The following is a 22,510-nucleotide window of genomic DNA, read 5'->3' on the forward strand; positions in this document are numbered from 1 at the left end:
AGGGTGAGGGCGGAAAAAACAGGGCATTTTGACAAGTACTTGTACTTGTCAAAATGCCCCGATGCTTGCGCTATGTTTATTTTTTTCACTTACCTTCGGTGCGGGAGAGCAGTGGCGAGTCAGCGCTAGTCCGGTGGGAGGAGCTCCAGGTGGCCAGCGACTGCCAGAGGATCCCGACACACGCGGCACCTCTGGGCAGTCGCCGGCCAGCTAAATTAGGACCCCACCTGGAGCTCCTCCCATCGGACCAGTGCTGACTCGCTGCTGCTCTCCCGCACAGCGCCGACTGCGACCTCACCAGCGAGGTTAAATCATGATCCATAGTACATAATAGTTGTACTATGGATCATTTAACCTATTCATGTTAGCAGGGCAGAATTGTAACTCTTACTGCAGTTTACTGGAAGTGTGTACCAGGTTAAATGATCCATAGCACACCCTTCCAGTACACTGCAGTAATCAAGTTACAATGCTCCCCTGCTCACATGAAAAGGTTAAATGATCTCAGAGGCAAATGCATCATCGGATTTGTAGTTTCACGACAGCTGTGTGAAAGCAAATACAAATGTTTTATTGTTCTAAAACAGTCTTAAATTAAAGTTCTTCATAATCATAAAGAGATTGGCCTAAAATCATTAGTCTGTATTGTTCTAAAAAAAAGTCCCTTTAAGAAAAAGTATCGGTAATTGGTATCGGCAAGTACATGAGGGGAAGTACTTGTACTTGGCCCTGAAAAGGTGGTATTGGGGCATCCCTACCCATTACCATACCCTTACCTCGGAGGGGAGGAGGCATTCCTTAAGGCAGCTTGCTCAGCCATTCCTAATGGAAAGAGTAAGGGACAGTATAGAAGGTAGCCCACATATATACACAGGGAATATAGTCATGAAGATAGTGCAATAAGAGCAGAAAGAAACTTACTGGAGCAGGTCAGGCAAAGGGATGATCCGCAGGACTCAGACAGTCGATCGTTCGCCTTCCAGTGGAAGCGGCAGGCTGCCATTAACAAAAATCCTCGAAATTTACGAAAAACGCCGGCACATGCGCAATGCGTCCCGGGAGCCGCCATCTTGGAATCCCTTAACCATTGCGCGAGACACCGCGGCCGCGCCTGCGCAAGGACAACATACTCACCTTGTTCTCAGAAGTCAGTCACCGCCGATAACCTCCGATGGGCAGAGCCTCCCTCGCTGACATGCCCCAATACGAAAAGAAGAAACAGATAAGAGGAGAGCTGCCCGGGCCTAGGAGACACAGAGGAATGGCTGGAACCTTGGTAGGTGCAGAGCTTTTCACCGCAGCCCTCGTGGATCTTAAGGATACGCTGTCCTACCCTGGGTAAGAGCTATTTAAGCCCATAATAGCAGGGTCTACAGTACAGGGGAGACTGACTCTGACTGGGAAGCCGCAGGACGGCTGGTAAGGGAATCCAGGAGAAAAAGAAAAAAAAAGATCCACCATATTTGTTAAAGAAATCTCCACTTTTTGCATAGAAAGAGAATCTTTAAATGCTAGAAATAACTATTAGCCAATATAAATCAAATACATTTTAAACGTATCACCAATTCCTTTAAACCAGCAGACACCCACAGGCATAAATTGGGGGTGTTATCCTATATTATTACCTATATTATATTATAAACGTATGCCAATCTCTTGGCCCCTCGCTTTTGTCTCTGCCTTCAATTCAATTTTGGATGGTCATGCTCTCCCTGCTGAAGCTTTGTGAGCTCACATTGTGGTGCTGCCTAAGGAGGGTAAGGACCCTACCATTTGTTATAGCTACAGACCTAATTCACTTTTAAATCCTGATCTTGAGATCTTCAAGATTCTGGTGAACAGGATAATGCCCCTCCGTCAATCTGTCATTCATACTGGTAACATCTTGCCCCATAGAGAGGCAAAGGACAATACCACTAGGGCCCTTTTTAAAGTCATTCATCTGGCACACTGGCGAAAGAGTCCCCTAGCCTTGCTTTCAACGGATGCCGAGAAAGCATTTGATAGGGTGGATTGGGCTTTTCTAAAGACTGCGTTTCGTCACTTGATGGTGGGGTCAAATATGCGTACTTATGGCTGGACGCCATATATTCCTCCTCCGACGGTGGCATTTCGGGTGAATGAGTCTTTGTCCTCATAGTTTGCTCTGCCCAGCTTTTTCACCTTTTTTTTTTATTTTCATTTTTTCCCTGGAACCTTTCTTTTGGAAGGTTCAGGATAATCCTAACGTTTAGGGTCTTCGGATAGGGAATGATCATATCAAAGTTACAGCATTCGCAGATGGCCTTTTTTTTTTTTTTTTACATCTCCCAGAATCGCTGAATCTACTTGAAGAACTTTCCACCTTAGGTGCACTGTCCAATTTTAAAGTCAACTTCCACAAATCAGAGGCACTCAATGTTTCTTTTCCCCTTCCTTGACTTTCCAGGCCTCGTTTCCACATTTCTGTTTAAATGGGCGCGGAACCATATTTCTTATTTAGGTACTTACATTACTCCTCAGGTTTCTGGAATGTTTGCGGCGAATTTAAAACCACTATTGGCTAGACTTAAAGTGGACCTCCTTGAAATGGCATAATCCTTCCCATGGTTTGGCAGAAATGCCGTTCTCAAAAAATGAATGTCCTTCCTAGAATACTGTACCTTTTTTAGACAATCCCCATGTCTATTTAATTCTCGTACCTCAGATCTTTGTCGGGAAGTTTGTTTGGGCGCATTCGCCTTCTCGAATCTCCCACAAATTGCTTATTGCTCCCAGGACTCATAGAGGGATATGTTTCCCAGATCCTATTTTTTACCATAAGATGACCCATTTAGCCAGAATTTTGGAGTGGTGCAAAAATTATGATCTCAAACAATGGTGAGCAGGTCTCTTCCAACACTACCTTACGAGGGGTTCCCTGGTTGGAGTCCACACATTACCAAAGTTTGTGGTCTCATCGTCTGATTGGCCCTTCCTTGAAGATCTTCAAATATTTTCTTAAAGGTCTTCAAGAGCTTCTGCTACTGGGCAGGAACTTTCCCTCATGTCACCAGGACTTCATCCCTGGGAGGGATGACAAACAAATTTCTCGCTTTCTCATGCAAAATAGCTACATAGTTGCATAGTATTTGAGGTTGAATAAAGACATTAGTCCATCAAGTCCAACCTATTAGGATCTCATTCTAGGAGTACCTGTACCCCTGTATATTACGGTCCCTTAAGAAATCGTCCAAAAGTTTCTTGAACAATTCCACATTATTTGCTGAAATCACCGCCTGTGGCAGTGAGTTCCAGACCCTAACTGATCTTACTGTGAAGAACCCCCTTCGCCCCTTGTGCTGGAATTTTTTTTCCACCAATTTTAGGTGGTGGCCTCTAGTTTTTGTAATGGAGTTAATTTTAAACAGTTTATCGCTAATGTTGCTACCACCATTGAACATCTTGTACATGGAGATCATATCCCCCCTTAATCTCCTCACCTCTAATGTGAACATGTTTAAATTTAGTAGCCTTGTTTCGTAGTTCTGGTCCTCCATACCCCTAATTAGTTTGGTTGCCCTCCGCTGGACTTTTTCCAACTCAAGGACATCTTTTCTTAGTACTGGTAACCAGAACTGGACCGCGTGCTCCAGATGAGGTCAGATTGAGCTTCAGATTAAGTGAATTTGTATCAAATGGTAGACTGAAGGCTACCTCTGCTCTTTTAACCTTAATTTACCCTGTTGGATGATTGGAAAACATGTCGGCTTTTGGATTTTCTGTCATCACGGGTACCCAGGAACTGGTCCCCGGGTCTGCTGACCTGGTTCGAGCGAATATGTGCCCAGAAAGACCCTGTATGCCATTGTTTTATCTCTGATTTTATAAATCCCTGATCCAACTGGAGTAGGGGTTTTCCCCCTCCTTTCTGATGAAATGGGAGTATATTTCTCTCACACTGGAAAAAAAGAGTGATGCATTATATTTTTCCCACTGTTCCCTCAGGCTTCTCGGAGGTATTGGCAGTGTCCGGAGGGAGAGAGTGATCTTGTCCATATCTTCTGGTCATGCCCAAAGCTTCGCCATTTCTGGACAGAGGTATGGAACCTTATTAAGAAGCTCACGGGGATTGATCTTCAGGACAACCCGGCTGCTTGTCTCCTACATGTTTTGGGTCTTTTCAGGGAACGATACAAGTAGTCACTTGTACTTCATTTGTTTAATTAGTTGTGCATTTCGGCCCTCTAGAAGCAGCCTGCTGCCCCATCTCTGTCACTGTGGTACTCTAAGATGGTGGAAATCCAACGTATGGAAAACCTTACTACTACTCTGTATAATTGTGAGGAAACATTCAATTGCACCTGGTTTTATTGGCATGATTAATTATTTTCTCTCAGGACTGTGATTTGGCTCTGCAGGAGACTCCTTCCTGAGAGAGTTATATCGAGGAGGGGGGTGTGACCGACTCCGGTATTTAGGATAATTATGTCCGCCGCTGTAGTCTTCCTTGCTCAGGAGATATTGCAACCCGATCATTAGCTCCCAGTTCACCTATTCACTAGCCTAAACCAAGTGTAGGGTGAAACAAAAACTGTCTATTGAAAACCAGCACAGTATTTATACAGCTCTGGTGGTCTAAAAACTACGCAATGAAAACATAAAGCAAACAATCCCCTCCTCGGTGTCTTAATGCAAGAATATGGAGAGGGAAAACAAATATGGTGGGGTTATCTCCTGAGTGTCTAGTGTAGGGTAATCTACTCATCCACACCTAGATTCAGCTATGTTAATCACATCATTAACCCAATGAAACAAATGGACAAACATTTTAATAGGAGTACAAAGAGAGCTAACGGGGGGGGGGGGGGGGGGGGGAATGGGGTGCTGACAGTCTTTTGATAAATAGGTTACCCAGTATAACATACATAAACATAACCCAGCAATAACGCACATAACCCATAATATGATGTTAATTACCCTTCCAGTTCCATTTGCCGAGTTAGTCCGCCGGTTTCCCGAGACGGTATTGAATTACAACAGCTGTCATTGTTCCCAGACACCTGGTTCAACCAAACAAGGGGGGCCTCCATAATCCTAGGTCCATAGTTGCTGGGAAGGAGGCAGCCAACCAGGCCCCTCAAGGAGCCCAGGTCCCAGTGAGTTCCATGACGCCCCCCTGTTGTGGAAATTTTATTAGGATGTGTTTTTTACTATATTGTAATATTGTCATTATGTCTCTGTGTCTGGATTTCTGCGTCACGCTCGATTGGAGCGTGACCCGGATTAAATCAGCACTGAGTGTAAACCATTGGAGTAGATATCTTATGCGTGGCGTAGCAGTGTTTGCTTAGCGAGTGTATGGACGCCAACTAGGGCCCCTGCGCGGTGCACAGATTTATTGGCTTGGCGTGGATGCACTTCCTTTGAGGATTATTTAAGATACATATCTGCCTTTTTGAAAGGAACGTGCGTTCGTATTTCTGATGCGTCTGATCAGCGCGCTGGAGATAGTATGGCATTGTCCCTGCAGATAAGCTTCCATTCATAGGAATCATAGTAACGTTATTGGGCATTGCTCACTGAGCAGTGCTGGATAAAGTTTGCTCCAGTGTTAATGGGAGATTGTGTTTGTGGGTCTAGAAAGATGGCGGCTGTGTATACATGTGGCAAGGATGAGTCATGTTTTGCTCATCTGTTATCACTTCTTGTTTGACATCACTTCCTGTTTGACATCACTTCCTGTTTGACATCACTTCCTGTTTGATTCTTTTGTTGAGAGATAATAAAAGCTGCTGGTGTCAGGAGACACGGGCTCTTAGAACAGAATCTCCGCGATGAAAGGATCAACTTGTCTTGACTCTACATGACTCTACAAAGGTACCTCCGATCCTTGCACAAAAGAGCTTAATACAACTGTGCTTTTAAGCACGGGGGAAATTCTTTTTTGGCGCACTTTAGTGCGGCATGGATTTGTGCGTTTAACCAAGCAAATTTCCATAAAACATCCCCCCCCAAAAAAGGACATCACTTCCTGTTTAATTCTTTTGTTGAGAGATAATAAAAGCTGCTGGTGTCAGGAGACACGGGCTCTTAGAACAGAATCTCCGCGATGAAAGGATCAACTTGTCTTGACTCTACATGACTCTACAAAGGTACCTCCGATCCTTGCACAAAAGAGCTTAATACAACTGTGCTTTTAAGCACGGGGGAAATTCTTTTTTGGCGCACTTTAGTGCGGCATGGATTTGTGCGTTTAACCAAGCAAATTTCCATAAAACATCCCCCCCCAAAAAAGGTAGACTAACCAGGTCCTAGACCCCCAACTGGTCTGGACCTGCATTATTTGGCGGGCAGTATAAATCCACACATTCCATCCACAGGACCTCCTGCAACTGCCGATGGAGAGAGAATGTGGTCTGTGCCTTTCAGAAAAACATGCTGCCTCTGGGCAGAAGTAAGGACGGTATCTTCTCCCAGACACCAAAGCCACCTGCTGGAAGAGAGGCCTGCGTCCTGTACTCCCATGAAGGTTGGAACAGAAGTGTGGGGCATAGGCCAGTGGTGTTCTGCCCTGGTGCCAGCACTTCTGCTGGGGAAACCACATCCTTAGTTCTGGGTTGCTGTTGGGGTGGAAGGACGGCTTCCTCTCTCTGGATTCCAAACTGCTGCTGGGGAGGGACAACGACCACCTCGTCTCCTGGACTGCTGATCTGCCGTTGGGGGGAGAGGTCTTCCACCTCTTCTCCCTGGATCTACGGAGCCACTAGGTTCTAGGCAAAGGCCATCAGCAGTTTGCCCTGTTGCCAGCTCTTCAGCTGGGAGGGCATGGGGCGGCGGTTCCTCTGCATTCAAATCTATAAAGTCCCCCACGTCTGAAGCTGGGGATGAGGAAATGGGATCGGCCGCCATCTCTCCCAGGAGCTTCAGGGGGGCTATGGGTGCGGGGCAGAGGCTAGCAGCACTCTGCCCTGTTGCCAGCTCTTCTGCTGGGCAGTAAAATGCAACTTTGGTGGCCTTGCGCAGAGACTCCAGGCCACTGATTGTTGTAGGCAGAGGCCTATGGTGCTCTGCTCTGATGCCAGCTCTTCAGCTGAGGTTAGTAGCTCCATGACATCTGTAGTCGCTGGGGCGTGCTGTTGAGCATTGTCGAACAGTCTTTTGTATGCCTGTTCCAGCTCCCATTCTTGTGTAATTAGGAAGTCCAAATCAATTCTCAATCTGAGCTCACTGGGGAGTTCCAACTGTAGGAAGGACCTTGTCACAATAGTACTGCTCCAATTGGAGAGTCTCCCTCCAGACCTCCCGGCGGATAGTCTCTCCATCCCTGCATATCCTGGGCAGAACCAGGATCGTCGAACTGGGCCAGCACTTCGGGCATTCTCCATTGGAAATCCACTTCCATGGCCACAGGCAACTGTGGCGCTTCTCCTATGCCAACAGAAAACTTGGTCCCGGTGGTGGTTTGGATGTCTCCTTAGGCAAGGAAGAGCAACCCACCGCTTGCCACCAATGTGACGGACTCCGGTACTCTGGATGAGTATGTCCGCCACTGTAGCCTTCCTTACTCAGGAGATATTGCAATCCGATAATCATTAGCTCCCAGTCCACCCAGTCACTAGCCGAAGCCAAGTGTAGGTTGAAACAAAAACTCTCTTTATTGAAAACCAGCACAATATTTATACAGTTCTGGTGGTCTTAAGGCCCAGTGCCTTAACATCCCCGGCGGTCTGATTTTTCCCAATATTTTTTTTCTTTTTTTGTTGATTTTTTTTTAAAATTCCCAGCTGGTTCCGCCCTCCTGCGACGTGGCCGCTCGCAAGAGACGGAACCCGGAAGACGGATGCCGTCATCGGCCGGAGGACACAGTGCAGCTCGTAGGGAGAAGGTAAGTGAAGCGCTGTGTAATCCCTAGTGTATCTCGGGGTTACCGCTTTTGGTACTGAAAATTAACCCCAAGCCACACTCTGGAATACCGCCAAGAAGGTTAATGAAAGAATAGGGAGAGGGAAAACAAATATGATGGGATTATCTCCTGAGTGTCTAGTGTAGTGCTGACAGTCTTTTGATTAACAGGTTGCCCAGTATACTTTTAATATACAGGTTGCCCGTACTTTAAACATAACCCAGCAATAACACACATATAACCCATATACTGATGACCAAGTCTTCACAGGGGGTGGGGGGTTTGCTGTCCCTCCCACTGGCATTCCTATTCCATTTCTTCTTTTCTTGTCTGCCCTTCTGTTTCTTGCCCTCTTGGCTCTTCTCTCTATTCTTTCTTCTTCTGACTCTCTTGATTTTTTCTTACTTTTTTCTTTTCTGTGTTCCCTTTTCCCTTTTTCATGCTTATCCTTGTGTTAAATCTGTTTAATACATTTTAAAATGTGTATGTCTCATTGAGTTGGGTTTTGGACCCAAGTCTGTACAATATGTTCCTAGTATTGTACTTTCTTATGGCATTTCAATTGTTTTCTGGGTACCATGTTGCATGACATTTTGAAGCTTGTACTAACTTGGGGTTAACCATTGTATTCATCGTTTATGTATTTTGGTGTCTTTCCTCTGCGAGACATTAAAGAATAATTAAAAAAAAATCAGATATGCGTTTACAGCGAGAAGAGACAGAGAAAAGGTTTTACACTAGAGGTCTCAAACTTAAAGTGACATTAAACCCTCAAATCTCAGATTTTTTTTAACATAAACCAATACTGTAATGTGTGCCTTACTGTAATCCATGGTTGCTTCCCTTCCCTTTGCTGCTCTTCCTTTTAAATCTGTATCTGTTCTCATGCTGGGCAGAACTTATGTTTTGCAGCAGACTACCTTGTCTCAGGAATGGATATATGGTGTCTGTGTATAGGTTTGTAACCTGAGCCAGCACTACAGGAAGAGGCCCTGAGCTGCAAAGGGAAGTTCTCCCCAAGCATGAGAAGACATGAGGATTTAAAAGGAAGAGCAGCAAAGAGAAGGGAAACTACCATGGATTACAGTAAGGCACACATTACAGTATTGGTTTATGTTAAAAAATCTGAGGGTTTAATGTCACTTTAATAAAACTTAATTGGGGACCAGTGGACAAATTTTATTCTCCCATGGGGGCCGCTTGCCAAATGTAATACTTTGAAATAAAATGTAACTATACACGGTAAACAATCCCCTCAAAATAACAAAAAAAACTGTATTGAGTTAATACCGGCCCTTATTAGATCCTTGATGTTCAGTGCACCAACATACTAACACTCAAAACGCGTATTACCACAGTGTATATGCTGTACTTTTTATGTGTGTGTGAGGTGGGGGGGAGAGTCTAACTTCACCTCTGTGCCCTTTGGTAACTCACGCACGGTGATGCACACCACAGCATGTGATAAGTTGCTGCAAGGTGTGATGAGGTGCCACTAACGATGAATGGCACCACAGCGCACCATAAACAATGCATAATGTTCTGCGTTTTCCTGCATTGTGCAGATGTGAATGGGGTTTTTTTTAATTTACTTTTTTTTACATTTTATTACTACCGGGGGCTTTAGTGAAATATCAAGGATACTGTATGTTTTAGGTCTGCAACTAATGATTATTTTCATAATCGATTAGTTGGCTGATTATTTTTTTGATCGGATAAAAAATAAAATAAATACCATCCTTAACCCCTTGCCGTCCGCCTGTAATCATAAAATTATGGGTAGACTTCGGATCCTTCCCGGCAGGTGGACGTACATAAACGTGATTTTTTTTTTTCCTGCCAATAACGCTACAGGCGTTATTGGCTGTTTCATACAAGTGTTCGCTGGCCGATCGCTTGTATGACTTTCATTTTGCGGCAACCCCCCTCTATTGCCGCTGCAGGTTATCCCGGGCATCTCTGTCCCCCCTGAGAAGAACGGCTCAGCAGCTGCTACTAGACAGAAAGATGAGAGATCAGCATTTCCCCCACCGTTGATCTCTCCACCTTCTCTCTCTAAAGGTGGAAGTGATGTATTACATCACTTCCGCCTCTAGCTGTAATTTCTCTGGCCAGAGAAGAAGCTGATTAAGCAGATCTGTGTTTCATCAGCTTCTTTGGGGGTCCTAAGGTGACATTAGGGTTCTTTGGGACCCCTGATGTATCCATGAAGAGGACCTGTCATTTTTTTCTATCTATCACATTGCAGGCTTTTTAGCTTCCCATGTGGTAGCAGTCAAGTGTAAAAAAAAAAAAGAAAGTTTTGAAATAAAAAAAATTAAAGTCTCATATTTAAAAAAAAACAAAACACTAAAAAAGTTTTTAAGACCCCCGCACGCACGCACTTATACACGTAAATAAGCGTCGGGGAGCCTACGGGCAAAAATAACAATTACGCCACACGTTACATATCGCCATGAACGTTGCAGTGAAAGCAATAATTCTAGGCCCATCAATCACTGATAACACTAAAATGATGAGTGGTAAAAGCTTTTAAAGCGTTGCCTATGGCCAGTTTTAGGCATGGTAGTTTTTTGCGATTGTGTGAGTGCATGCAATTTTAAAGCTTGACATGTTTGGTATCTATTTACCCGACGTGACCCCATCTTTATTATTACCCAATTGTTTGGTAAAATATAAAATGTTTTATAGCAGGGAAAACTATTTTTTTTTCTAAAACTTTTTTCATTATATAGTAAAAAATAATGGTGATTACATACCACCAAAAGAAAGCTCTATGTGTCCCCCAAAAATGGTATAAAATTAATTTCAGTACAGCGTTGCATGACGTAATAAACGTCAAAGTACCGCAGAGCTGAATACTGAAAAATGGCCTGGACAGGAAGGGGGTTTAACACCCTGGTCAGCAAGTGGTTAATTTAAAATAAAATACCCAAATGCAGTGTTAGAAACATAAAGTTTACTTTAGAATAAAACTGCATGCACAATTTTTTGCATTTGCACTGCACTGGAACGCACGGCATTGCGGTACCATGCTTGCAATCACACTGTGGATGGGAGGCACGTCTATGGTGCCATTTAAATGAATGGCACTACAACGCACCTCCTGTAACAGAATTTGTCAGGCTGAAACCGAAAATTACTTTTTTCGCACCTTTTTTATAATTTGTTTTTTTATAATTGTATTGTAAGCACATGGCGCTTTAAAAGCTTCAGCCAGGGAATGACAGCTGCCAGTGGCAAGATTCTGCAGTTGGCAGCTGAATGTAAATACAGCAGGTAGTGGGCTGGTGCAATAGCCAATAGCAGGCTGGCTATTGCACCCGCCCACTGCTGGCTGTGCTCTCCCTGCATGGAGGAGAGAGCTAGGGGATCCAACCAACTAATGGATAATGAGAATAGTTGACAACTATTTTCATAATCGATTAATCGATTAGTTGGTTGCAGCCCTATTATGGTGAGACCATGAATTCACTTTGGAAATTGCGGTCCAATTTCCGCAATTGTGCTTTCTACAGAGCAGAAAGTGCTTTGTACAGAGCAGGGGAACTTCCTATCCATTCACAAAAGAAAATATAGTAAACATGGCCATGTTCATGTCTACTCTCTCTTTATTTATGAATGACCATAGGGTAATCAGCCCTCAAGCACAATGTTTATTCAAGGCAGGCAAAGGATTTGTAAATTTGACAATTATTTACCATTGCTCCCCTCGCCATCCTTTTTCCCGCTGAGTGACGGCTCCTTCCCTGCACAGCCAGCTGTCCCAATGCTACAAACCGGGAAAGATCAGTGGGGGTTTAATTGGCACTATGAAGACCGCAGGCTGTGCAGTCGGCACAGAACGTAGATGTTGGCCACTGCCCACCAGAGAGAATCCGTGTCTGGCAGAGCAGCGGGTGCCAGCTGGGGTCACATTTTGAATTAAATGACCATGAGCTTATAGCAGAGTGAGGAAAGCAGCTGATGTAAGGGATACTGAGCTGGCCAGCTGCAAGCTGTTCTGTTGTGTATACCTTACGTTGCTGGCAGGGAAAGGGTTAAAAGGACTCAAGTCAAGATCTATCTGTGTTTGGGTAATGTTTAAAGAAGCATCAATTCAGACACATTTTAAAAGTATTATTTTCAGAGATGCTGAACTTATCTTTCTTCATACAGGTTACAGAATCCAGATCTAAAAAAGTAGGCCGTAAAGAGAGCACATCCTCCAGTTCGTCCTCCTGTTCATCTAACTCAAATTTGGATCCTCTGAGCAGTGTTCTGGATGGAACTGACCCCTTGTCTATGTTTGCAGCAACAGCTGAACCAGTGGCTTGTACGGTAATGAGACTTCTAAATTCACAAGAACTTTAAAGTATTTATTTTATGTACAATTATATTGTTATTTTTTTCCTTATAGAGTGCTGGTAGGTTATAAGACCATAAGACCATTTAGACCATTTCTATGTTAATGTGTTTTGATAATAGAAGATTTCTCTAAAATAGAACATTGATACGTAGTTTTAAGGCTGAAATCCTGGCAGTTCTTAAAGACACAAATTGATTTAGCTCTGTATTCTTTAATACATTATTAAATGTTTTATTGAATGCAAGTATTGCAAGTACCTGAATTTTACTTTGTTTTAGCCTTTTGCACTGCATTGTACAGTAGAGTCAAATTAGTACATGAAGAAGCAGCATTAGGGGCCAGTCAATTGCGCTGCATTGTTCCTTTACTAACAAAAAATATGATAGGAGGGGAGAGTAGAGTGACAAAAAGATGAGCTCATTAGTCTACTGCTTCTCCTTTTATTGTCTAGTCATAGGCTGGTAGAGGGACAAGACCTGTAAGTATTAATTAACTGCAGCAGAGAAAAATCAGGCCTCCTTCCCTGTCTGACAAACTTGTGTTGTGTAAATCTCAAAGATTAATGGACAGAAATGCAAATTCTTTGTCATGTATAACAAATCCCATATATGTATTTTTCTCTGTATTTAGCTGTTTGGCTGCAGTCCTGCTTTAAGTAAATGTAATAATAGTCAGAGAGTTCATGCCCTGCGATAAAGACACCCTGTCACCAGACCAGTTATTTTATCAATCTTACCATCATTTTATATATGCATTTAACATATTTAGGCATAATATTTTACCTGTTAAAGCCTCCCTTATGTAGATATACAAAAGCTTTAGACCTGTGGTTCTCAACCCGTGCAACCTCAGGACCCACATTTGCCCATGGTCATTAAGTCGTGACCTAAGTCACACTGCAATGGAACGCACAACAGTGTGGGTTGCTGTGCTGTGATGGAGCTCCATCCATATGTGCATTGCTTGTAGAGGTTCCAGGAGCCAGAATGTGATGTCACTCTACAGGACATGCGAGGAAGCTGTAAGCAATGCATGTATGGATGGAGCTCCCTCGCTGCCATACCCCCAGCCCACCTCAAGTCAACACTTGGCGCCGGACAGCATATTTTGAATAGCTGCTCGGTGTGAGAGTGAACAGTGCTGTGCTAGGGGGAGGCTGGGGAGCCTCTCACCTAGAAAAGTGGAAGCCATGTGGCGACCCACTGAACATGGTGTCACGACCCACTTTTGGGTCACGACCCACCAGTTGAGAACCAAGGCTTTAGACTGCTTCTCAACGCAGCCATCTTGGGTGTCATGTCAGCAGACTCAGAGCTGTCACTCAAGTGTAGCATTGCCCTTTGCACTTCTACCAGCAGCTACAAATTTGAAAAATTAGAATATGTAGGAAGGTGATGGGCATGGCAGCTGGGCCAACACAGGCAGTAAGTATTAGTTCCTTTGCACTCAAAACACTCAAAGTAGGCATTGAAAATACTTGATTCTTCTGTGCTTTTGCCTGCAAGAAGTTAGTGACGGGGTATCTTTTGAGTCTATGACTTTGGCTATAGTCCTGTACTGTCTTCTACATTCTAGAGAATCTGCCAATCATGTCTCCAGACCTAAACCCTATTGAGCATCTGTGGGGCATCCTCATACGGAAGGTGGAGGAGCGCAAGGTCTCTAACATCCACCAGCTCTGTGATGTCGTCATGGAGGAGTGCAAGAGGACCTCAGTGGCAATCTGTGAAGCTCTGGTGAACTCCATGCCCAAGAGGGTCAAGGCAGTGCTGGAAAATAATGGTGGCCACACAAAATATTGACGCTTTGGGCCCAATTTGGACATTTTCACTTAGGGGTGTACTCAATTTTGTTGCCAGCAGTTTAGACATTAATGCTGTGTGTTGAGTTATTTTGAGGAGACAGCAAATGTACACTGATATATACAACCTGTACACTCACTACTTTACATTGTAGCAAAGTGTCATTTCTTCTGTGTCGTCACATGAAATGATATAATAAACAGCTGGTAATGACACCCCGCCTGATTTTTGGAATGCCTGGGAAGCCGGCTCCATGCTGTTTGGCCGACTTGATGCTGGTTCGCCAGGAACTCGGCTTCCCAGCCAATTAGCATCGAGCTGGCTGTTTAGTCGGCTCAGTGCTGATTGGCTGGGAGGCCAGCTTCCCTGCTGTGACAGATCTAGGGTTGCAGAGATTTATTGCCCCAGAGAACTTTGTTTGCTGTATGTGTTTTCCTGTTTAATAGTTTATATAGAGAGAAAGCTTTTCACTACTTGACTTGATTTGAACCATCCCGACTTACATCTTGTTTGGATACCATCTCTGCTAAATGTAACTTTGTGAAGGCAGCAGGCTGTCTGGAGGGGCCATTGTTTAGGGTGATGGGATCAAGCTCTTATCTGATTTAAGGGCATTCATTAGGTTCAAAGAGTGTCTGTGCTTAAGGAATTCCAATGCGGCACCCGGCTGTCTATGTTCAATGTAACACACTGAACTCTTATCTGATTCTGTGAGGTATAAACTTTCTTCAAGAAACCAGTTCATGTTTCCACTCCAAAGTCAGTGTTGTCTGATTCTTGGGGTAAGCCCATGCTATATTCCCTTGCTTCTGGTTCCAGCACCCAGGGAACAGCCTTAAGATGGAGATATCCAGTCGGGGTATCAGGGAGTCCGTTACACCTGCCAATCAGCATCAAGCCAGCCAAACAGCATGGAGCTGACTTCCTGGCCAATCAGGAAGTTACCTGATTGGCCGGGAAACCGGCTCCATGTTCCCTCTTTCTCTGACCCGAAAGTTCCAGTATCGGAGCGAGCACTCGCCAAATACTCGGTATCGGCACTGATGCTAATATCGGTATATCCCTAAAATATATACACTATATTGCCAAAAGTATTGGGACACCCCTCAAAATCATTGGATTCAGGTGTTCCAATCACCTCAATGGCCACAGGTGTATAAAATCAAGCACCTAGGCATGCAGACTGCTTCTACAAACATTTGTGAAAGAATGGGTCGCTCACAGGAGCTCAGTGAATTCAAGTGTGGTACCATGATAGGTTGCCACTTGTGCAATGAGTCCATCTGTGAAATCTCCTTGCTACTAAGTATTCCACGATCAACTGTTAGTGGTATTATAACAAACTAGAAGCAACTGGGAACAACAGCAACTCAGCCACGAAGTGGTAGGCCAAGTAAAATGACAGAGCGGGGTCAGCGCATCCTGACACGCACTGTGCGCAGAAGTCGCCAACTGTCTATAGCTAGAGTCAATAGCTATAGACCTCCAAATTTTGTGTGGCCTTCAGATTGGCACAACAGTGCGTAGAGTGCTTCATGGAATGGGTTTCCATGGCCGAGCAGCTGCATGTAAGCCTTTCATCACCAAGTGTAATGCAAAGCGTCGGATGCAGTGGTGTAAAGCACGCCGCCACTGGACTCTAGAGAAGTGGAGAAGTGTTCTCTGGAGTGACGTATCAGGCTACTCTGGCAATCCGATGGACATGTCTGGGTTTGGCGGTTGCCAGGAGAACGGTACTTGCCTGACTGCATTGTGCCAAGTGTAAAGTTTGGTGGAGGGGTAATGGTTATGGTGTGGGGTTGTTTTTCAGGGGTTGGGCTTGGTCCCCGAGTTCCAGTGAAGGGAACTCTTAAGGCATCAGCATACCAAGACATTTTGGACAATTTCATGCTCCCAACTTTGTGGGAACAGTTTGGGGATGGCCCCTTCCTGTTCCAACATGACTGTGCACCAGTGCACAAATCAAGGTCCATATCTTTTGGAAGGATGGTGATATGAGCTTCCTGGGATTGAGCCGTAAAGGGGCAGGTAGGTCAAATCGCATTGAAAGTAGAAGACAAGGTAGGAGCAAGATCCTCCAGGTACTGTTTATAAAAGGAGTGGGACTTTTATTGGCAGGCAGAGCTTTAATGACCATCGTAAGTTTCTCGACAGAGAAGGGCAACGCAGGGTCCTCCCGAGCTGCAGAGGACAAGCAGGGGAGGGGAGTCTTCGCAATGTAAGCTTCTTGAGCCTGGGTAAAAGCCGGGGGAAGAGTTGGGTGCATCCAGGTTATACAAAGAAGAATAGTAGCGGTAAAAGACCTCCGCGATGCGCTCCGAATTAGATTCCAAAGTAGTCGGGGAGGACCAGATCTTAGAGATGAAATTGCGTGCCCGCCGAGAACTAATAGACCTAGCCAGCAGGCCACCACATTTGTCACCATGTTCATAAACCACGCGGGACAGGGCTGCCCAGTGGCGCAAATAGCTCTGGTCCAGCAGTTCCCGCAGTTGTGTACGAAGACGGACCAAAGACAAGTAGGTCACATCAGAGTTCGTAGCTTTATTTTGGATTTCCAACCGATTGATTGCGGATAGCAAAGCCGAGATCTTGGCAGAGCGTTCCCTCTTCAAACGAGCCCCATGGGAAATAAAAACACCCCTGAGGACACATTTTAAGGCTTCCCACCGGACCAGGAGCGCTGTAGACAGCAGCATGATCAGCCACAAAATTCTGAACAGCACAGGAGGTAGCCCTTTGAACTACAGCATCCTTCTGCAACAGTTCATTTAGCTGCCAAGAAAAGACCCTAGCAGAAGCATATGGAACCTCAATCTGGAAGAAAACAGGGTGGTGGGCTGACCACACCTTTGTACAGATATGTGCCTTCGTGTGCCATGCCAAGAGATGAAGGGGAGGCCAGGAAAAAGTAAATGCGACTATAGGAAGAATGCGGGTGAGAGTAGAAGGTATAATCCTTGACGGACGGGTGTAGGGTCCGCCAGGCATCAACTAATTAAAGGAAATATAATCGTTTACACAGGCTATTAACGGTTGACATGGATACAGAAGACCGCTGAGAAGAAGAATCCAAAACACGGTCTAGTACAATATTAAAGTCACCCCCTATGACCACCAGGCCGATGACGACAAAATCCTCAGGTCTTTTCAGGATCCGATGTAGGGTTCCAATTGGCTGCGAGTTAGGAAGGTAAATGTTAGCCAAAGTGAGTCATTTTGTCATAAATCCGGCAATTAATAAACAAAAATCAGGCGGAAGCAGTCAACAAAGAAGCAGGTCTCTACGATCCACACCGGCAGAAAGAGGGGCAACAGAGAGCCAATCCAGAGGATCAGGTAGGTTTCACACAAGATAAGGGCGTAGCCGGCTGGCTCCGCCTCGAGGAGGAAGCCTCCATTTTTCACCGGGAGACGAGACTTGAGGCCATTCGAGGCAGGCCGGAGAAGACGGGGCAACGGATCGGGCCAAGCCCCCAATTCAGGAGTCGAGAGACCCAACCGACGGACAATCTGAGGCAAATCCGCAGGATCCAGAGAATCACAGCTTGACCATTGCGGAAGGCACAGAGAGAAAAGGGAAATCCCCATTGGTAAGTGATGAGAAAGTCCCGTAACAAAGACGCCAGGGCCCGCAAAGCACGCCTCCGGGCCAGAGTACGTGGCGACAAGTACTGGTAAAGTGTAACGTGCGCGCCATCCTATTCCACCGCCCCTTTAGCTTTAGCTTTCTGTAGAATGGCTTCCTTCACTTTGAAAAAGTGGACACTGCAAAGGATGTCTCGGGGTCCGCTGGTGCCCTGGGTGTGTCCAGGGGTTCGACACACCCTGTCCAGCTCTATCTCTTCCTTGATCGCTCTGTCTAGCACCATATTGAAGATAGCCCATACTGTAGGAGCCAGGTCAGCGGTGCCCGTGGCCTCAGGCATCCCCTTCAAGCGAATGTTGTTGCGCCTGGACCTATCTGAAAGATCATCCACGTGGGAGCACAGACCCTGTAAATAGGAGTGCTGCTGAGAAAACAGTCTCTTGCAATTCCCTGATGGTAGTAGCAAAATATGCTTTGTTTTTTTTCTCGGACACTGTGACAGTATCTTCTATTGTGAAAAGCTAGCTTTCTCACAATGGGACATATGAGTGTTTTTTGTTTATAGATTATGGTTTTTGTTTAGGGGTATACAACACACCCAAGCTGGTCTGGCCTTTGGCATTTAACTGACCATGGATTGCATTTATGGTACTGTGCTGCTATCTAGAGTTGGAAAAAGAGATACACTTACCGTATATACTCGAGTATAAGCCGTCCCGAATATAAGCCAAGGTACCTAATTTTACAAAAAAAAACTGGGAAAAAGTATTGACCCGAATATAAGCCGAGGGTGGGAAATGACTGGTAGATAGATACCAGTAAAATTACATTAATATTTATTTAAAAGAAAAATAACCTAGCTCTGTAAGTGGAAAAGGGGGTACAGGGCTACATATCATGTAATTCTAGAGAAGGTGTAAGGGCGACACCCACAGATGGGCTACAACTTGAAAAAAAGCAAGCAGCCCAGGTGAAATAGAGAGGACTTCATGATGAAAATTTGACCAAAGAGGACGCCGCTGAAACAAAGGAAGACTAAAGGCCACACTTGGAGAGATTGCAACCAGAAGCCATTTTCCTACGAACACTTAATCACCACGAAGTCTTGTTTGAATACAGAATTTGTAGACCTGCCACTTCACGCTAAGTGCCTTTGTACCCTTTTATCGAAACCACTTAAATGTACTAGAAAGAAAATAGTGGGTGCATGTGTGCATGTAACTGTATTTGTAGCACCCCGTATGTGTATGTATGTTGTTTTGTACTGCTTTTCCTGTAACTCAGTAGTTTGTGGAAGCAGCATTTTTGTATAGTAAAGTAAGTTAAATACTACTGAGGTCAGTTTCCTTGGGCCTTTACTACAAGAATCAGACAACAAATATTTGTAAAATGTTGCCAAGCAAAACAGGCCCCCTAGGACAGGGGCGCCTGTCGGAGATCTACTTTTCAAATGACAAGCTCAATGAGATCTACCAACGACAAAACACCTGCATTCGGGGGGGCGGGGGGGGTTGGAGCATGGCGGTGCATTGAAGTCAATGGCAACGCAGCCATGCCCCCCACCCACAGTGATCGGCTGCCTGCATTCCAGTCCAGTGCAATCTGCAAAAATGCTGCAAGCGCTATTTTTGCAGATTGCACTGGACTGGAATGCAGGCAGCCGATCACTGTGGGTGGGGGGCATGGCTGCGTTGCCATTGACTTCAATACAACCCCACGGCCCTTCCTGCCCCTGAACGCACGGAGTCGGCCGGCTTGCATTCCAGTGCGTTCTAGAGGCGCCGGCGTCCTGTCCTCCAACTAGTTTTTATTTATGTTTTATTATTTCTTATTTTTTATTTAATTTGAATTAAAAACATTTTTTAATTAATGTTTTCTAAAACAGCCCCCTGATATTTCCCTTTTAAAATAGAAAAAGAAATTGAGGACACAAACTCCTCAATCTCTTTCTTTTGCAGCCTCTGTTCTAAATGAATAGAAAGCACAGAGGCTTCCCATTCATTTAGAAAATATTTTACTATCATCCACTTTTTGAATGGGGAGGAGCCTCTGTACAGAGTGCTACTCCCCATTTAGAATCTTATGAATGAACAGGAAGTTATGTAAATCACTTCCGGTTCATTCATAACTGGGGACACATAGTACTATGTGTCCCCAGTTATTTACAAACACTGGAGTGATCAGCCGATTGCTCCAGTGTTTGTCCTGCACAGGGGACCGGTACATATCACTGATATGTACCGATCCTCTGCCGCTCTGCCACACACACAGGGGGCTGCAACTTCTCCTCTGGATCCCCCCTGCTCTCCCGGGCAGAGGCAGCGGGAGAACCGAGGAGAAGTGAAGAAAGCACTTCAGCCGTCGGGGGGGACGGAGCCGCTGTAACCACAGAGCCAGCAGCATGTGCGGTGAGGAGAGAGAGAGAGCCTCCAGCTCTCTCCTCACCGCTCTGCGTGCTGCTGTGATAGCGGCTCCGCCCCCCGCCACCGACTGCAGCTTCACTTTTCCTCAGAACCCCGCCTCATACAGATGGGGGAGAGCAGCGGGGATCCAGAGAAGACAGGACATCGCGATCTCCCAGTGATCGCTACGCGTTCGACTGGTAGATCGCGATCGACCTTATGGGCACCCCTGCCCTAGGACATTGGATATGGATTCTGAGGACAGGTGGGATGGATAGACTATTTCAAAAGTCCTCCATACTTTTAGTCTGAGAAATATTGCAAGCCTGAAGTCTCCTTTTCTTCTGCCAGACATTTATTCATAAATGTATGGCTAAAGAATCCATGTTTCCATTTTTTTTTAAAGATTCCAAAGCCAAACCCATGCCTGCCCTGGACCCCTAAGTCCTCCAAACCCAGAGATAAATCCTATTCATTATGAGGGGCCACCCCCACTTCCCAGAAGTTGGGGGGACATTTGGTCACCTTTATGGACGATCGAACAATCACTATCTCAGATGCTTGGGCTACAAGCTAGACTTTCACTTGCAGCTCTGTCCTTGTTTAATTACTTTCAATCTGCCTTTGTTACCAAACAGATTAACAGATCTCATGTGGCTCTAGTGGGGCTTCTTGAGCAGGGCGTTTTTGCCCCAGTCCCTGAGGCAGAACAGTTCAAGGGTTTTACTTCAACTTGTTCACAGTTGCCAGACTCAAAGAAGGCATCTGCCCTATTTTAGATTAGAAGGGCTTAAATGTCTTCATTCATGCTCAGAATTTCCTAATGCAGTCCATTAGGTTTGTCATAGCCTCCCTTCATCAAGGAGACTTCCTGGCCTCTGTGTACATCAAGGACCCGTACTTGCATGATCCCATTTTTGCAGTGCGTCGCTGACTCCTTCACTTTACCCTGACTCCCCTGTATTTGCAATTAGTGGACCTGCCATTCAGCCTATGTTCTGTACCTTGGGGACTCGCCAAGGTGCTTGCTTCTGTGCTGGTCTTGTTGTTGTTCTCCCAAGGTATCCCCATTGGGGGATACCTGCAAACCTCCTGCTGAGGTAACAGACTGCACAGGTTCTGGCAGATAATGTACCCCAGACCGTCCAGAACTTGCAGAGGGCTGACTGGGTACTAAACCTTCAGAAGTCAGCAACTCATAGGTTGGGATATCGGTCGAATTTGCTAGCTCAATCCAGAGGTTTTTTTTCTTTGGTAGAAACATCAAACTGTCTGCTCCCGAAATCAGACGTCACTTGACTAATCGATACTTCATGAGAGTCCTGGGGCTGATGGTAACTAACATCAAGGCAGTCCCATTTGCTCATTTCCACTCCAGATCCCCACGGCAACATGATCAAATCAGTCCAGTCCTTGAATAGACCAATTTATGACACACCACTTGCCAGGATGTCCCTGGCTTTGTGGCTCAGGTATCTTGCTCTGGAGTTGAAAGTCCTATTTTTCAATCTCTACATATCGATGCCAATCTTTCAGGCTGGGGAGGAGTCTTGGATATCTTGTCGGTGCAGGGGACTAGGATGTTGGCAGAATCTCATGTCTCAATCTACATTCTGGAACATTGGCCAATATGATTCAAACATGTGAAGCGGCGCCATCACCCAACATCTAAACATACAGCAATATGTGCAAAAACCAAATATTATCGTGAACAATACTATTGAGAGGAAAGGAAAAAAAAAATGTGTGTGTATGTGTGTATATATATATATATATATATATATATCTATATATAGATATATAGATATATATATAAAATATGTTCCAAATTAAATCTTCTAGTCAACTGTTTGTGTAAATCACAAGGTGATAATGTGCCCATAAATTAATTTAACGCAGGCAGCTCTCTCAAAAATAAAGTGTTGTCTTAGTCTTTCTTTGTGCGTCACTCTGCCCACTCTTGTAATTTCTTGTGTGTATTTTTTTGCGGAAGTGCTCATAAAAAACACCAGTGCGCTGATAAATAAGCCTCTCACCTCCGTGTTCAGACCCTTGGGTCTCAAAGCGCTTCTTATAGGGTAAAACTCCTTCCTCACACTATTTGAAGCTGTCATCTTCCTTCCTTCAGAGGAGACCAATCCTGATAACGTTTTTCTCCTCTACCGACAGCCCAACTTCATCTCAAAAAGATCTCTCAAAGACAGAAGTGGAAATCATAGCGCACCCGTATGCATAAAATGATTTTATTAAAAAAATACACTCACATAAAGAATAAAATCGCGTATCAGAATCACATTCCTGGATGTCAGATCTGCCCTCCTCTTTCTCTCCAGGCGTTCTGATGTCACTGACTCAGCTTCTACGCGTTACGTCTAATTGACTTCATCAGGAAGCTAGAGTCAGTGAGTTCATCAAGGTCATATATACAAGCACTCTATTAACCCTTACTATGATAACTATCTTAAACCATTGAAATCTATGATCTTCACGTTCATACAATCTAGA

The 22,510-nt window shown here is 44.9% G+C and overlaps 1 protein-coding gene across 1 annotated transcript in view; it reads left to right on the plus strand.

Annotated features, from left to right (window-relative positions):
- Positions 1-22,510, plus strand: part of LOC108796423 (UPF0505 protein C16orf62-like) — a 503,129-nt gene that overhangs the window by 40,310 nt on the left and 440,309 nt on the right. Inside the window, exons 3-4 of the mRNA XM_018567896.1 lie at positions 12,023-12,179; positions 17,954-17,961. Coding sequence (XP_018423398.1) covers positions 12,023-12,179; positions 17,954-17,961 — 165 coding nt within the window. The remainder of the gene's footprint in view (positions 1-12,022; positions 12,180-17,953; positions 17,962-22,510) is intronic.

The sequence above is a fragment of the Nanorana parkeri genome, unplaced genomic scaffold, assembly GCF_000935625.1.
Source record: "Nanorana parkeri isolate BGI_ZX_2015 unplaced genomic scaffold, ASM93562v1 scaffold1113, whole genome shotgun sequence".
Lineage (NCBI taxonomy): Eukaryota > Metazoa > Chordata > Amphibia > Anura > Dicroglossidae > Nanorana > Nanorana parkeri.